We start from the raw sequence: 17,878 nt of genomic DNA, 5'->3' as shown, positions 1-17,878 counted from the left end.
AATGAAAACCTGTCTGAGAGCTGGATTTGGCCCTCAGGTCCTCATTTTGCGACCCCCGGATGGGCCCCTCTGGGCTCTTAGAAGGCTCCGATTTAAGGCAACCTCAGAACCAGGCTGGAGTGAGTCCTGAGGCGCTCCCGCCCCCTCCCAATTAGAAGTCATCTCAATTAATAACATCATAACTCATGAAGGTCAAAACATTGGTCCCTGTGAAAATGGGGTCCCAGCTCTAGGGTGGTGACTACACGGGAAATAACCCCAGTGTTAGGTAGAGAGGCCGTAGCCTTGGAGGGCAATTCCAGGTCGGGAAACTCGTGTCCAGCCAGCCTTTGTGCTAGTGCAGGAGGGGAGCCACGGAAGGGCTTTCTCCTGGAGGCAATGATTTGGGCATTAAGTGCTTCTTGGGAGAAAGGAGGAATTTGTTGTTGGGCTTTGTAGCCGGTTGAGAATGCAATACTGCCCCCTGCTGTTTGTGACAAGAAATGCTCTCATACATTATTTAAAGATAACATACCGCCCCCCCCAGCCCCCGGCTACACTGAAGTATATTTTACAGGCCAAAGGCAAGAATTTATCTCTCACATTTCAAAGGCAGCTTTGCCTTACCTAATTATCATATGGCCACTTCTGTATCAGCAATGAGTAGGGCTTTAAAATGCAGAAGGTGGTGGCACACAAATTTATGTAAGGGGGTAGCTAAATGTTCAATGATGACAACCTTTCATGAGACAGGCAGCCCCAGCTACAATAAATGAGCTCTCTGTTACCACCAGAGAATTGTTTGTATGGACTCGGGAGAGCAAGCACTGGAAGTCAAGTTAGAAACCCGATGAGGCATGAGCTCATAAGGAACCTTACCTTTGTAGACGTTTAACGTTATGGTTCTTACAGCAATTCTAACCATACTTTCGGGGTGATTGAAAAATTTGATGGCTTCTGTGTACAGGGCGAAGTCATTAGTGTGCTAAAACACAAGAAGTACCGAAAATGAGTTACAGACCCATAAGACAGGCTGGCCCCAACCCAGCTTTCTGAATCCTATCAGAGACTTCAGTAAAAGACCAAAAAAAAAACCCCCAAAAAAAGGTACCCATGTGAACCTTAAACCTGTGGTTCATTCCCAATGGGGAATGTGGGGAGGGTTGGGAAGGTGAGACCGTGGAAGAAACAGAAGTGGGTCCAGGAAATGCCAGGCCTGGGTTCATGATCTTTCCTACCACTTCTTAGCTGTGTGATGTAATATTTCTAAGCCTCTGATTCTTCATCTATAAAATGAGGATAATAATTCCCACTTCATGGTTGCTGGGATTAAATGAGATTATTTCAGGTACAGTGATTACCCTGGCACCTGATACCTAACGAGCACTCGGTAGTAATGCTAGTTGTTATTATTAGATGCCGCTTCTACCACTAAAAGGCAAATGCAAAGTCTGACTACATTCAGAATCTATAATATATATTTCCCTATTTGGAAACACTAAAAGTGTAAACTTTATCATGGAAAAGGAGGGTCTCGGGAATCTTCTGCCATTAAAAAGGGGTCATCAGAACAGATCAAAACAGTTCAGAATCAAAGAACTCCACTGATGGAGCCCTAAGGAAAAGGCACACAGGATCCAGGCTACAGCACGCTGTGGGGGCACTCTGCTGCCCTCTTCTGGCCAGTTTCCCACATGGCTCCGGATCAGACTGGAGGGCACCCCCAGGCAGTGAGGGGCAGGGAAGAGGGAACCCATGACCTTCAGCGAGGTGACACCTGTCTAATGAAGGCAACGCCACTTTGAGCACTAGAAGCAGATGTGCACGTAACAGGTGGTAGCTACCGCACTGGTCCACAGAAAAGGAAGCTAAGTCCACCTCAAAAATCAGCCTCCTACCACTCCTCTGGTGATCAGCAGGATACTCTTCCAGAAGCATCACTCGGGCCCCAGAATCCCCACATTCTGCCCTCCCCACCAGGTGCACAGAAGCCCAGCTGCACCCGAGTGGGGGAAGAATCTGGCTCCCTCTCTGGTCTGAACTTTGCAGGTGGGCTTTCTTCCGCCCGAGAGAGCCTCTGGGAGAACGCAAACAGCACCCCTCTGGTCTCTGGACACGTTTAGTGAGGACCAATTGTGTGCCAGGCACTGGGCCGTACAATGTTCATCTTCCAAAGCGCCCCACACTTTGTGACTGGCAGCTAGTACTTCTCCCTTTTGAGGCCAGCTCTTGCCACTACAAATCTAGACAAAGAAAGTTAAGGTGCAGGCTGCTGTTGCCATATCCCATGGAGACAGCTAGATGAATTTTGCCCAAACTCAGAGGAAATGTTTGGGACTATGGTCTGACTTCAAATACAGGCTGTGCAGCTTGTGTGACCACTGATCAGAAGACACCTGCCATGCAGACAGCACGTGGCCTCCAAGATGGCCCAATGACCCTCTCCTCCTGAAGTCACAACTTGTGCGTCCTCTCACGCTAAGTCAGGGCTGGCCTGTGCGGCCTAAAGAATACAGTGTAAGTGATGGCATGTGGCTTCCGAGGCCGGGTCCTGAAAGGCATTACAGTTTGCCTTGGTCTCTTAGGATCGTTTGTTCTACGGGAAGCCAGCTGCCGTGCTGTGAGGACACTCAAGCAGACCCTGGAGGAGCCTGTGTAACCAAGGCCTGCCGCCAATGGCCAGCACCGAATGGTCAGCGATGTGAGCAAGTCACCTTGGAAGCAGATCCCCCAACCCTAACCCAGCCTTCAGGTGACTGCAGCCTCTTGAGAGACTGAGCCAGAACTGCCCTGCCAGCCCGCTCCCCAACGTCAGACACACTGTGAGAGAAATGTGACAGAATTCTGACCTGCAAGACAGGAAAGGAAGTCTGCTGGGAGGCTTCTGGGAAAGAAGTTTTTTGGAAAGTTAGAAGGGGGCACAAGAAGGGATGTGATTTCATCAGGCTTTTCGGCAGTAGCATATAAGTATGTGATGTTTGGAGCTCCTGCAGCCATCCTGAGACCATGAGGGGTTGAGCCTCAAGACAGATGCCAACTGTATGGTCAGCAGAGTAGGAAGATGGAAAAGCTTGGGTCACTGATGAAGTGGTCGAGCCACAGGATGAGCCAGCCCCAGGACAGCCAGCATCTGTACCTTTTGGAATGTGAGATAAATTGACCTGATTGTTCAAGCTCCTCTTCATTGTGAGAACAACAGTTATTTATTTATTTAAATTGTTAGTGATTCTCTCAAGGAATACCAGGGATTTTAGCTTATAAGGAATGGCAGTGGCTACAGTTTTAGGGAGCCAGGTACATACTAGTTGCTTTGAAGTCATCAGCTCATTTAATTCAACCCCTGGAAAACCCTCCAAGGTAGAAACTATCATCCCCATTTCTCAGACGAGGAAACTGAGGCTCAGAGGACTGGGACTTCTCTAAAGTCACACAGCAGGGAAGTGGCAAAGCTGGGCCTGACTGGAGTTCAGTTCCTGTTTTGCCAACAGAGGAACACGACCCCAAGTTAATTTCTGGGCACTTCTCACTACCAAGAGTATCATGCTCTCAGGTCGCACAAATTGCATTTTACATTAAAAATGGAAAAGGTAGCTTGTTAAATAAAAAAAAATTTTAAGCATGCCAAGGTCAAACAGTGTTGCTATGAAAATGAGGAAACAGTGAATGCATAAGTGCTTTGTAAACAGAGGTCACCCAGACCAAAGGGGCTGCTCTGATTGGCTAGCTTTCCACCCAAATGTGCCCCTCTGCAATTACTTACCTCATTGTAAAAGAAATGGACCGTGTGGTTGTTGAGTTTTAACGAAAGCGTTTTCAGGAACGATATATAATATGCCATAATCTCCTCATCAGAAAAGTCAAACTTATGGACAATGATAGAATTTACATAGTTATTAGAGAGCAAATAATCTAGAGGGAGAAAAAAAAACACAAAAGAAAACAGGTTAGTTAATTCATGCTGGAGGAAAGGCAAGCAGAGAAAGTCCAGGAACCGGCAGATGACCATGAGAATGTATCAGTACTTGAACCAGTCAAGCTAATAGGGAGCAGCTTAACCTTTAACCAGCAAAGAAATCAGCCACCATGTGTAGTCACTAGAAAGTTCAAGAGCAATGCCAGAGAAAAGCCGGGTCACCCTGCCTCCCACACCACAGAAAAGAACACTTGAGCATTTTCTTTCGTTGCTGGCAGAGTTCAACAAGAGAGCCAGGGGGTGGGGCAGATGAGCTGGTATTTGGGTATTTTCACAAACCACCCACGGATGAGGGTAAGCTGCACTGTATCTTATAAAAGCTGGCCCCATTTTGCCATCAAAAGTCACACTGTCACCCTCGAATGCCACAAAGGGCTCCACGTGGTTTTTTCCTTCCCATAAGGCAACATGATTTCATAAAGGCCACTTGAGGCTGAACCTCCACTACCTGCCCAGCACCAGGCTGACTGCTTTACATTATCATTCACCATCATGATGATGCTGCAGAGTGGGCCTTGTTTTCCTCGTTTTGCAGATGAGTAAAAACTAAGGCTAATTATCTGCCCGAGGACACAGAGACAGTAAGTCAGAGATGGAATTAAAACTCAGGTCTGATGTCCTGTGTTAATACCATGCACTAATGGGGGCCAAGGATGAAAACTGGATGACGAGGCCCTGTGGGCACTGGAGCCACAGGAGAGCGGCTACCCCTGCTAAGCTCCCAGGGCCCAGCCCCTGCAGAAGTGCAGGCCCAGCGTGGTGAGAGCTTCCAACTGTGCAAAGGAAGCTGGAAAACACAGATCATAATGCTGTATCTTGGATGTTGAAATGTCAGCCACTAGATCAACTCGTTCTGAAAGCTGTGCTGGCCAGTGAAAATGGGTCTACAGACCACTGTGACCCATGGACCCACTGTCTGCAATCTTGGCCTTGGGCCCTGGCCAGACACATTATCCTGAGTCCTTACCAGCCACCCTGCGAAGCCAGTGCTTCCATGCCCACTGTCTGCCTTTCGGGCTGCCAGCCTGTGAGCTCTGCACCATCCCAGCTGCCTCCCCACAGACGGGGAAAGGCAGGACGTGACCCACACATGTACCACGGGCAGACGCGGTGAGGCAGGGGAGCAGGGTGGGGCACAGCCTTGCTACTCAAAGTCTGGTCGTGGGACCGGCAGCACAGGAGCCTGTCAGACGTGCGGAGGCTTGGGCCCCAGCCCTGACCTCCCACTCAGATCTCTGCGAGGGCCCAGCACTCCATGTGTTAAGAAGCCCTGCAGGGCTTCCTGTCATGCTCTTATCTCAGAGGCACTGGGTTCAAAGGTAAACCTGGACCCACACTGCCTCTGCCACTTCCTAGCTGGGTGACCTTGGGCAAGACACTTACCTGCCCCACTCCCCAGCTTCCCCTGTCTGAAAACAGGAATAAGAAGACCTTCCTCGTGGGGCGTTGTGAGGATTAAAGGAGATAATGCACAAAAAGCACTGAAGACAGGGAGGAGCACAGAGGGAGCACCCAATCACATGAGCTGCCACCCCTCATCTTCTCACTAAAGCCTGGAGATTCCTAACCTCCACTGCCAGTCCTTCGGTCACCATGACTGTCGTTCTTGGGGGAACAGAAATAAACCATTAAGTTTTATTTGGTGCCAAAGAGGTACCTAACTTAGGCCAATCACAGTATACTGAAAAGGCTAGAATCACCAAACACAACACTAAGAGCCATCCAGGAGCATGGGGCATGAGAGGGGCCACAGCGTGGGCTGGGTCCTCCTCAGAACACAGTCTCAGAGCAGGCTTTGCAGGTAGGATGTCATGTCTGTAGTTTTCAAAATCTCCTAATTATAACAATTCCTGAGGTCAATCTTGGGGCCCACAATAAGAGAGGAGGCAGTAGATCTGAAGTGGGGTCCTAAGAGTTTTAATATGTTTAAAAATGAGGTTACACGCACTATACAAAATCTATGGGATGCAGCAAAAGCAGTCCTAAGAAGGAAGTTCATAGCGATACAGCCCTTCCTCAAAAAACAAGAAAAATCTAAAAACAAAACAAAACAAACCCAATGTAACCTACCACCTAAATGAAAAAGAAGAAAAAACAAAACCTAAAGTCAGCAGAAGGAAGGAAATAATAAAGATCAGAGAGGAAATAAATAAGAGGTAAAGAAAACAAAAGGAAAAAAAATCAATAAAACCAAGAGCTAGTTTTTTGAAAGGATAAACAAAATCAACAAACCTCTGGCTAGGCTCACCAAGAAGAAAAGAGAGAGAACCCAAATAAGCAAAATAAGAAATGAAAGAAGAGAAATAACAACCGATACTGCAGAAAAACAAAAAAACATAAGAGAATACTGTGAAGAGTTATATACCAACAAAATGGACAACCTAGAAGAAATGGACAAGTTTCTAGAAACATACAGCCCACCAAAACTGAATCAAGAAGAAGTAGATAATTTGAACAGATCACTAGAAGTGAAATAAAATCTGTAATTAAAAAAATAAACAAACAAACAAAAAAGACTCCCTGCAAACAAAGATCCAGATCCAGATGGCTTCACTGGGGAATTCTACCAAACATAAAAAGAAGAACTTACAGTGATCCTTCTCAAACTCTTCCAAAAGACTGTAGAGAAGGGAACATTCCCAAAGTTATTCTATGATGCCATGACCCTGATACCAAAATCAGACAAAGACACTAACAAAAAAGAAAATTACAGGCCAGTGTCTTTGATGAATATAGATGCAAAAATCCTCAACAAACCGAATCCAACAACATATAAAAAAGATCATACATCATGATCAAGTTGGATTCATCCCAGGGTCACAAGGATGGTTCAACACATGCAAATCAATCACTGTGATATACCACATCAACAAAAGAAAGGACAAAAGCCACGTAATCAACTCAGATGATAGATGATTAGATGTGGAAAAAGTGTTTGATAAAATTCAACATCCGTTCATGATAAAAACTCTCACCAAAGGGGGTACAGAGGGAACATATCTCAACATAATTAAAGCCATTTATGACAAACCCACAGCCAACACGATACTCAATGGTGAAAAGCTGAAAGCCTTCCCACTGAACTCTAGAACAAGACAAGGATGCCCACTCTCACCACTTCTATTCAACATAGTATTGGAAGTCTTAGCCACAACAATCAGACAAGAAAAAGAAATAAAAGGCATCCAAATTGGAAAGGAAGAGGTAAAATTGTCATTATATGCAGATGACATGATACTCTCTATAGAAAACCATGAAGAGTCCATACAAAAACTATTAGAACTGATAAACAAACTCAGCAAGGTAGCAGGATACAAGATTAACATACAGAACTCTGCTGCATTTCTTTACACTAAAATGAAATATCAGAAGGAGAAAGTTACAAAAAAAAAAAAAAAGACAATCCCTTTTAAAATCATGTCAAAAAAAAAAAAATACCTAGGAATAAACCTGACCAAGGAGATGAAAGACTTACACGCTGAGAACTATAAAACACGGAGAAAGGAAACTGAAGATGCTTTAAAGAAATGGAAAGATATCCCATAGTCTTGGACTGGAAGAATTAGTATTGTTGAAATGGCCATACTACCCAAAGCAATATACAGATTTAATGTGATCCCTATCAAATTACCCATGACATCTTTCACAGAACTAAAACAAGTAATCCTAAAATTTATATGGAACGACAAAAGACCCAGAATTGCCAAAGTAATCCTGAGGGAAAAGAACAAAGCTGGAGGCATAACCCTCCCAGACTTCAGACAATACTACAAAGCTACAGTAATCAAAACAGTGTGGTATTGGCACAAAAACAGACATATGGATCAATGGAACAGAATAGAGATCCCAGAAATAAACTCACACACCTACAGTCAATTAACCTTCAACAAAGGAGGCAAGAAATACAATGGAGAAAAGACAGTCTCTTCAGCAAGTGGTGTTGAGAAAGCTGGACAGCCACATGTAAATCAGGGTAGTTAGAACACACCCTCTCACCATATACAAAAATAAACTCAAAATGGCTTAAACACTTAAATATAAGACATGACACCATAAAACTCCTAGAAGAGATCATAGGCAAAACATTCTCTGACATAAATCGTACCAGTGTTTTCTTAGGTTAGTCTCCCAAAGCAATACAAATAAAAGCAAAAACAAACAAATGGGACCTAATCAAACTCATAAGCTTTTGCACAGCAGAAGAAACCGTAAATAAAACGAAAAGACAACCTATGGAATGGGAGAAAATATTTGCAGTGTGACCCACAAGGGCTTAATTTCCAAAATATACAAACAGCTCACACAGCTCAATATCAAAAAAACAAACAACCGAATCAAAAATTGGGCAGAAGACCTAAACAGACATTTCTCCAAAAACGACATACAGATGGCCAACAGCCACATGAAAAGATGCTCAATGTTGCTAATTAGAGAAATGCAAATCAAAACTACAATGATACCATGAGGTATCACCTCACTCCAGTCAGAATGTCAATCATCAAAAAGCCGACAAATAACAAATGCTGGAGAAGGTGTGGAGAAAAGGGAACCCTCCTACACTGTTGGTGGGAATGTATATTGGTGCAGCCACTATGGAGGTTCTTTAACAAACTAAAAATAGAACTAATTCCACTCCTGGGCAGCATATATCTGGAAAAGATGAAAACTCTAATTCAAAAAGACACATGCACCCCATTGTTCACAGCAGCACTATTTACAAAAGCCAAGACATGGAAGCAACCTAAGTGTCCATCAACAGATGAATGGATAAAGATGATGTGAGATAGATACACACACACACACACACACACACACACACACACACACACACACACACACACACACTGGAATACTACTCAGCCATAAAAAAGAACGAAATACTGTCATTTGTAGCAACAAGGATGGACCTAGAGATTTTCATACTAAGTGAATTAAGTCACACAGAGAAAGACAAATATCTTATGATATCACTTATATGTGGAATCTAAAAAAATGATACAAATGAACTTATTTACAAAATAGAAACAGACTCACAGACATAGAAAACAAACTTATGGTTACCAAAGGGGAAAGGGGGGTGGGGGAGGGATAAATTAGGAGCTTGAGATTAACAGATAACACACTACTATATATAAAATAAATAACAAAGACCTGTACAGCACAAGGAACTATATTTAATATCTTGTAAAAAAAAAAATGAAGTTACATATATCACAAATCTAAGTGTATGGCTTGATATATGTGGAAATGTACATATATATGAATCTTAAGTACTCGTACCTGTGTGTGTGTATATATACATATACATGTATATATACACACATACATATATATGTATACATGCACACATCTCACAAACCTTAGGTGTCCAGCTTGATGAATTTTTGCAAATAAATACACCACCCAGATCAGGCAGTGCATTTCCAGCTCCCCGAAAGGTCCCTCACACCCCTGCCCCGTCAATACTCTCTTCCCAAAGACAGCCCCTAGCCTAACTTCCAGCACCATAGACTCGCTTTGCCTGATCTTGAACTTCATATACATGGACTCATACAGGAAGCTCCCTCTGGTGTCTGGCCTTTTTCACTCATCACCACATCCCAGTTATCCATGTTGCTGCATGTGTGCTAGCAGTGCATTCCTTTTTTTTCCTTCCTGCTATATAGTATTCTGTTCTTTGAACAGTCCACAGTCTACCCACCCAGAATCCACACCTGTAACAACCAGCCAGGTGATGCTGATGCCTCGAGCACTTCTTTTCATTCTGTCTTGCCGGCTGTGGTTGGCTGGGGATGAATGGGCTTGCCAGAGAAGGAATGTTAGCCCCACTGTGACTGGTTAGTGGCTGCCGGGCCACCAGGGGCACAGACGCCTATGCTGGCAGCTTGAGATGTGCAACCTCAGGATTCTCGGCTGCAGTCTTGAGATGGAAGAGCCACACGCTCCCATCCTTCCCCAGCAGGGACTTTTCCAGGGCCTCCACGACATGACTCTGTGGTTGGTGAGGCCACCATGGGGGTGGCGGAGGTGCCTCTATTAATCGACTGGGATTTTTCTACTACCCCCTCACTGTGTGGCCAGCTTTCTGTGGTATCTTTTTAAAATAAACCCAGGAGTCTAAGTAATCTCGGGCTCTCAGGCCTTCTGTCACTTAGGTCACCAAACCCAACAGGCAACAGGTGCACTAGTGAAATGGCTGCTTGTAATAATGAAAATCCGGAAACCACCTAAACGCCCATGGTCACGTTAAATAAGTTATGGCCCAGCAAGATGCAGCTCTTAAACCAAACAAGGTAGGGATGCATGAACAGACAATATGAAAAATCTAAAATACGCTAGTAAGTTGGGAAAAATAAAACAAACAGCAAAATGGTATGTGTCCACTGAACTCTTAGGGTGAGATTCTACAGAACTTTTGCTTTCTACAGTTTTTTAATGTTTGATTTTTGTTGTTGTTGTTTTATAATGAGGACATTTTCTCTCTATAATTAGAAAATAAAAATAAAAGCAAAACTCACCCATCCTTCTCACCCCCATACATCCAAGTTCTGTAAAATGGGAGTAATTTCTACTGCTTTGGCAGGGCTTATGAAAGCACTCTGATGAATTCCCCTGTAAGGCCAGCAGCATCTGCCTGGGTTTTCTTATAGCACAGCACCTTTTTTAGTCCTAGTGCAAGAAAGGCCACGTGATCCAGAAAGCCCAGAATTTTCAACCCCCTCTTCAATCCAGTAGCCCTGGGGTTAGCTGGGTTATCAGAGAACAGTCATTTGGGGGAGTGCTGGATTTCATGATAAAACCAACTCTAACTGGACACTTCCACCTGCCAGACCCCATACTATACTCTGCACACCCACTGTCACACTCAATCCTCAAACCACTCTAATCACCAGGTACTAGCATTATTTCTCCTTCACAGATGCAGAAACTGCAGCTTGGAAAGTTCACTCCCCGGAATACACCTGGGGTGTTTGTGGCAGAACCAGGGCTCGGATCTGCTTGGGTCTGAGTCCATGGCCCGTACCACCGAGCTGGGTCTTCCCCTCTCGGAGTTTTCAGAAACCACATGCAATTGATATCCAGGATAACAAAAGCTGTTGGGAAACCACTCAGGGAGAGTGAGTCAACTCACATTTGGCAACTCACAGACATGGGGAAGCATAAGGAGAGTCTCCTGGGACAGCAGCACCATCTAGTGGCCATCAGCCTGCAGCTCTTTCTTATCCCTCCCTCCTTCCTCCTCAGGAGGAATGCCACCATCTCTACCTCTCTCCACCCATCAGAAACTTTTTAAACCTGTCTTGGGGACCTAGAGCCTGCCGGTGGCATAGACATTCCATCACTTGTCTTCTCTTCCCTGCCTCCTGCAGGCAGGGCCTGGGGCTTGGTGCAGTCATCTTGGAATAATAAAGCTCCTGATCAAGCCCGGAGGATTAGGAACTAAACCACGGTTTCTAACCCTCGGCACTGTTGACATTTTGAGCTAACTAATCCTTTATTGTTGGGGGCTGTCCTGTGTGTTGTAGGATGTTTAACAGCATCCCTGGTCTCTACCCACTAGATGCCAGTAGCACCCACCCCCCCAGGAATGTCTCCAGACACTGACAAATGTCCACTAGGAGCACAGTCACCCCCAGCTGAGGACCACTGAGCTAGCTCACCTGGGCTGAAACCCCTTCTCAATTCCTGCCTTGCTAGAGCTGTCACCTGGGGCCAGTGACTCAAACTTTCTAGGTGTTAAATGAGGGCACTGACAGCACCTGCCTCGAAGGTTGGTTGTTTCAGACGAAGAGCCCGGGGCTCATCAAGGGCGGGAAGAGGCTCCGAGTCACACCCTCGTCAGTCAGGCAGTGGGACTGAAGCAGGCAGGTCAGGGGCCAAAGCCACGCCCTTGCATGCTCCTTGGCCACGTTCTTCCTCACCTTGCTGCTTCCATTGCTTATTCTGTTGGCCTTCGGCGACCCAAGCTCTTTAATAACAGGTTATAAAGAAGAAATGCAAACACCCCCAGAACCACTCAGCAGAGGGGAGCCCTCTCTTAGCTCTTCACAGCACCCTACCATGCAGGGGGAAAAAAATGGCATTAGGGAGTGAACTGTGTGCCCCCAAAATTCATATGCTGAAACCCTAACCCTCACCATGACTGTATTTGGAGATGCATCCTTTCAGGAGGTAATTAAGGTTAAATGAGGTCATAGGGTGGGGCCCTGATCTGAGAAGACTGGTGTCCTTCTAAGAAAAGGAAGAGACACCAGAACTCTCCCTCTCTCCACGTGCACAGAGGAAAGAACACGTGAGGACACAAAGAGAATGTGGCCATTTGCAAACCAGGAAGAGAGGCCTCACCAGAAACCCTGATGGCACCATGATCTTGGACTTCCAGCCTGCAGAACTGTGAGTAAATAAATTTCTGTCGTCTAAGCTGCCCAGCCTGGGTATTTTGCTATGGCAGCCCAAGCACACCGAGACACACAGTAAGCACAGACATTCAAACAGCAACATGAGCGCCACGGCAAATGACACGCAGCTGACACTCAGAGGTGCGGAGGCAAGTGTCAGGACTGTCCTTACAAAGTGAGGTCTCGTGACTGATATTCTCAAAGAGGATGTTCAAGGTCTGCAACAGCTGAACGCACACGTAGCGGCCTGACTTCTGCCGCAGGATGTTCAAGAAGAAGACGAACATGTTCTTCTCCAGGAAGAAGCTGGGGAGAGAATGGGAAAGTGTCAGTGGTCTGCTTCTACACATGGAGATGCATGTCGTCCTCTGGTTGCACGCCCAGCACACGTGTGTGCACCCCAACAAAGGCATCCGCAGAGCAGCCAGATCACACCACCCGTGTGGCCTCGGCTTCTGCGATACCCAGCTCCCACGATGCTGTCCTCCATCAAGAAAAACGCGACCTTTCAGACTCTCTTCCCGGAATGTGAGAACAGTGCTGACTCTGGGAAGCAGTGATTTCTGACAGAGTGGGAAAGCTCTTTCCCGACGAAATGATTACACAGTGACCTACCTACACTTATAAACCCAACAAGTAGCATTTTCCATCCAATATTTTATAAGCTTAGTTTTCCTCACTAAGCCTCTTTCCTTTGCTTTCATAGCTTTGAGTGCTCACCGACAACCTGGGAACCAGAGTAATTCCCTACAAAGGGGTAAGATGATGCTGAATATTAAAGGAGTTTGGGTTTCTCAATTAACAAGTTTGTCATTTCCACATCTAGGGTATGCGAACTGGAAGGAAAGAGAAGGTGCTGATGTGGTCATGGGACCCCAGCTGGTCCCCAAGTCTGCTTTGCCTTTCTTGTCCTGGACGGGACATTTGTCTACATGCAGCCTGGGGGTACTGACTTTGGGAGGCACACATTGGCTCTTTTAGTCTTGAAACGCAGACCCCCTAATGCCTGTCTTTAAAGGAAGAGAATGACGTTTCTAGTTTGGTGTTCTCTGTATTCACGCTAAGACCAGATAATCTCTCATCTGGGATACTCAGAACAATTCCTGGCAGTCCCGTGGGTCTGTTGGTTGACTCAGTGTTGGGTCTCCCTCTTTACTCTGCTGTCAAGTGGCAGGAACATGGGCCTGGCACTTGCTCAGTGCTGCAGATCTTCTGTTTGAATCCATGAAAGGGTAAATGAATAAATAAATATGACCTTAAAGAGACCTCTAAATTATTTTCCAACTCTGATTCTGGGAGCCCGTGTGCCTACAAATGCCATCCATGTTGATCCCCAGAATATTTCATTCATTGGACCTATCGTGTCTTCCTTTGTGGCAGGTTGTACAAAGCACTGACTCCCAAGTATCACCCAACAAGCTCACAGCAGCCCAAGACCGACTTGGGAACTTGTTAAAATGCTTGTACCTACATCTTGCCCAGGGGTAGATTCCGTAGGTCTAGTGTGAAATCCAGGAGCCTGGATTTTTAAAACTCCCTAGGTAGTAAGTGTCTCCTTGGAAAAGTGGCTAATTCTAGGGCTGGGGCAGATAAAATGCAAGATGAGCCTGGAGCACCTCAGAGTACCAGAAAGTAAGGAAGTGCTCCGAAAACCAAAAGGATGGGGCTGAGTCAAAGGGACACAGGAAGCAGCTGGAAAGAGCTCCTAGTGCCTGAAGCTGGAACAATGCCAGCAAAAAAATATATAACGTAGTACTGGATTATAATCCAGAGGATAAAATAAATATCCATGAGTCCATATTGATATACATGTGCCTTGCAGATATTGTGTTTTTTTACAAATTGAAGGTTTGTAGTGACCTTGTGTTGAGCAAGTCTACTGGCACCATTTTCCCAACAGCATTATTTTTAAACTGAGGTATGTACATGTTTCTCAGACACAATGCTATTGGACACTTAACAGACTACAGTACAGTGTAAACATAACGTTTATATACATTGGGACACCAAAAAAATTCGTGTAACTCGCTTTACTGCAATATTTGCCTTATGGCGGTGGCCTGGAACCAAACCTGCAAGATCTTCAAGGGATGCATATAAATAAATGATTGAATAGATAAATAAATGAGGAGAAGAGACAAATCTTCCACGAAGAAGTATTTCAAACAGTGTATGTAGATACTCCCCCCTTTAAGAAGGTGGAGCTTAATTCCCACGCCCCCAACGTCCAGATGGACTGAACTCAGCAACTCACTTTTGGAGACTACTGTAGGGGAGGGGGAAAGAGTAACTTTAAAGTAAAAAAGCCTGGCAGACACCACCTGAGCCAAGTGATCAGGTTAACCTCTCCAGGAATCATATGGATATCAGGAACGGTGACATTCTGGGATGGGAAGGATACTTCCCCTCTGTGACACTCTTCCCCAAAATTCCCAGGCTAATCGGGAGAGAAACCCAGATTGGGGGACATTCTACAGGACAGCTGGTCAGCACTTCTCAAATCTATCAAGGTCATAAAAAACAAGAGAAGACTAAAAAACTGTCACAGACCACAGGACACTGGGGAGACGTGACAACTAAAATGACTGTGGGTGCCTAGATTGGGATCCTGGAGCAGAAAGACAATGTTAATGGAAAAACTGGTAAATTCCAAATCAAGTCTGGAGTTGACGTAATGCTGATGTTTTAACAAATGCACTCTAGTCATATAAGATATTAACAGGGAAATGGCGTGAGGGGTAAATGGGAACTTTCTGTACAATCTAAATCTAAAATCATCCCCAAACTTAAAAATGGATTAAAAACAAGTTCTCTTGGGGCCTCTGTGGGGCAGTGATTTAAGAATAACTGGGCCTCTAAGAGCTCGGTAGTTTTTCTAAGATGACAGATGGACTCGTCCATTCTAGTAAAGGTGACTCGGTTTCTAATCTTTAACCTAAGGGTCTTTCTCATTTCCATAAACAGATAACGAGCAACCAACAAATAGTAAATTCCCCATGGATCCTGAAAGGCAACTAGTCCCGTTTATAAGCAACACCTATTTATTAGTCGTGTTTTCCCTTGGGGAACTCAGCCAGTGTCACAGGTCTGCATTTTAAACAATTTGCATTTTCCATAAGTAGCTCCATATTAGCTAACCTCACTGATGAAAATATAGAGCTATCCAGAAAATCGGAATATCTAATAAGAAGCCAGGTTGGAAATGGAACACCTGTATTTGTTTTAAATGGGTTTTTTAAGTGGCCTCAACACTTATAATTGAGATTTTATATAAAAGTAAAATCTGTGTTTGGTGGTTGTCATAACCCCAATCCTTCTGCACTCAGACGCTGGGACAGGTCTGTTGAGGAAAGTAGTTCATGGGTTACAGCCTTTGCTTTTTAACTGTCCAATAGGGACACCTTTTTTAAAAAAAATATAAATTTATTTAGTTATTTATATTTTATTTTTGGCTGCATTGGGTCTTCATTGCTGCACGCGGGCTTTCTCTAGTTGCAGAGAGCAGGGGCTACTCTTTGTTGCGGTGCATGGGCTCTAGGCGTGCGGGCTTCAGTAGTTGTGGCTCGCGGGCTCCAGAGAGCAGGCTCAGTAGTTGTGGCGCACGGGCTTAGTTGCTCCGTGCCATGTGGGATCTTCCTGGACCAGGGCTCGAACCTGTGTCCGCTGCATTGGCAGGCGGATTCTTAAACACTGCGCCACCAGGGAAGTCCCCATAGGGACACCTTTTAAAATGATCATTTGCTAACATTTCTTGAGTGCCTAACTCTGTATCAGGCACTGGGCAGGGAACTTGCTCTCTCTCACTTAAAGATGAGCAAACTGAGGCAGGCCTGAGACTCTTCACCTAGGAAGTATGAGAGTGAGGAGAAACCCCTCCATGGGCTCTAGGTGTGAGCCGCTGCTTCTCTACTTACCAGCTGTTTGACCTTGAGCATAAAAAGGGGTGGGGATGAGGATAAGGATGGGGATGGGGAAGGGGATGGGGATAAAGATGGTGATGGTTCTCTACCCTCGGGTAGTTGGGAGACTTAGAAGGATTATCTCATCAAGAACTCAGCACTGTGGCCACCCATCAGTAAACACAATCAATGTTAGCCATAGTGTCTCCACCCGGGGAAGGGTCTTTTCAGTTCACTTAGAATCTAACTACCCAAGACATTTTCTCCTTCCTTTGGGGGAGATAATCAGATATTACTTGGAAAATTATCCATGATATTTTCAGATTTTTCTAGGGACACTGTTTTCCAGAACTTTCCCATTTTCAGCAGGCATTTTTACAGTGTTTCAAGGACATTTTAGAGAGACAGAGAGAGAGAGAGAGAGAGAGAGAGAGAGAGAGAGAGAGAGAGAGATCTGTGCAGGACCAAATTGGCATCAAATCCTGACATCATCAGGAATGACTCATGGTACACATTTAGAAAAATATTCAAAGGAAGAAGAAGAATCAAAAAACAAAAAACCAGAAACCCTTACTCAAATACAGAGCTGTCATTCTGATCCCCCCAGATCAGAATCTCGGTGATGGATCGGATGGTCTCCACCAGCAGGTTCCTGTTCTGCTCTGTGACGGTGGTGTTTTTGGTCAAAACGTGGTACAGATACCTGAGAGAAAGGAAAAGAAAAGAGAACTAAAGGTTACCAGTTGAAATAAATGTAAGCCAAGCTCAGTGACCATTAGCAACATTTTAGGGACAGTTTGGCTGTGCTTTTTACAGACATAGTTGTTAGCACAATTCCCATTCAGAGGAGACATAACTCACCACCCGAGAAAAATGGCAGACAATGCTTCAAAGTGTTAAATAACCAGAGACACACCAACCCAAACTGAGGCAAGACTGTCAAGCTTTTGAAGACAGCCATCCTCAAACTCCAGTGTGTGCAAGAGAATGACCTGGAGAGCTGGACAAAGCGGGGCCACAGAGCCCAACGGAGACTCAGATTTAGCGGCACTGAGGGAAGACCAGGCATTGGCCTTTTTCACTCTCCTGGGTGATTCTGACGCTGGCAGAGCAAGTGGAGACACACGGCTCAGTGCCAAAAGCCTAAGACCCGCTGCCTGGCTGATGCAGAGATCAAACGTGGAGTCACACAGCAGGGAGGGTGGTCCCAGAGCCAGTGGCTGGGGTACAAATCAGGTGCCGTCATGATCACCCTTGGAATGCCCTTAATCCCCCATGAAGCACAGAACTGATGGCTCAGATGAAGTAGGTGGCTTGCAGTTCAAGGGCACAGCTCTTATTTGCTGTGTACAGAGTAAAGTGAAGTGGGTTTGAGAGGCGACGGCTATGTATTCAATACTTCACCCACCTGAATGTGCAGGGACAGGCGGGCCCGGCCTAGTCCTCAAGGCCCTCTGCCGCTGGTGAGAGCAAGCCAAAGAATCGCAGAGGCCACTCCTGAGCAGTGTGGGGGCTTAGCAGCCTGGCCGATGCCCCGGGAGCGCCACCTGGCATGGTTTTTTTTTTTTTTTTTTTTGCGGTACGCGGGCCTCTCACTGTTGTGGCCTCTCCCGTTGCGGAGCACAGGC

At 45.4% G+C, this 17,878-nt stretch overlaps 1 protein-coding gene across 2 annotated transcripts in view; it reads right to left on the bottom strand.

Moving 5' to 3' along the window:
- Positions 1-17,878, bottom strand: part of LOC114487749 (protein CLEC16A) — a 61,375-nt gene that overhangs the window by 32,033 nt on the left and 11,464 nt on the right. For both annotated transcript variants that reach the window (XM_055090441.1, XM_028499690.2), the window contains exons 2-5: positions 16,825-16,953; positions 12,524-12,657; positions 3,740-3,888; positions 859-964 (exon numbers count right to left, since the gene is read on the bottom strand). In XM_055090441.1, the coding sequence (XP_054946416.1) occupies positions 859-964; positions 3,740-3,888; positions 12,524-12,657; positions 16,825-16,953 (518 nt within the window). The remainder of the gene's footprint in view (positions 1-858; positions 965-3,739; positions 3,889-12,523; positions 12,658-16,824; positions 16,954-17,878) is intronic.

The sequence above is a fragment of the Physeter macrocephalus genome, chromosome 14 (assembly GCF_002837175.3).
Source record: "Physeter macrocephalus isolate SW-GA chromosome 14, ASM283717v5, whole genome shotgun sequence".
Lineage (NCBI taxonomy): Eukaryota > Metazoa > Chordata > Mammalia > Artiodactyla > Physeteridae > Physeter > Physeter macrocephalus.
Note: the sequence above shows the minus strand (reverse complement) of the source record. Positions and strands in the feature narration are given on the sequence as shown.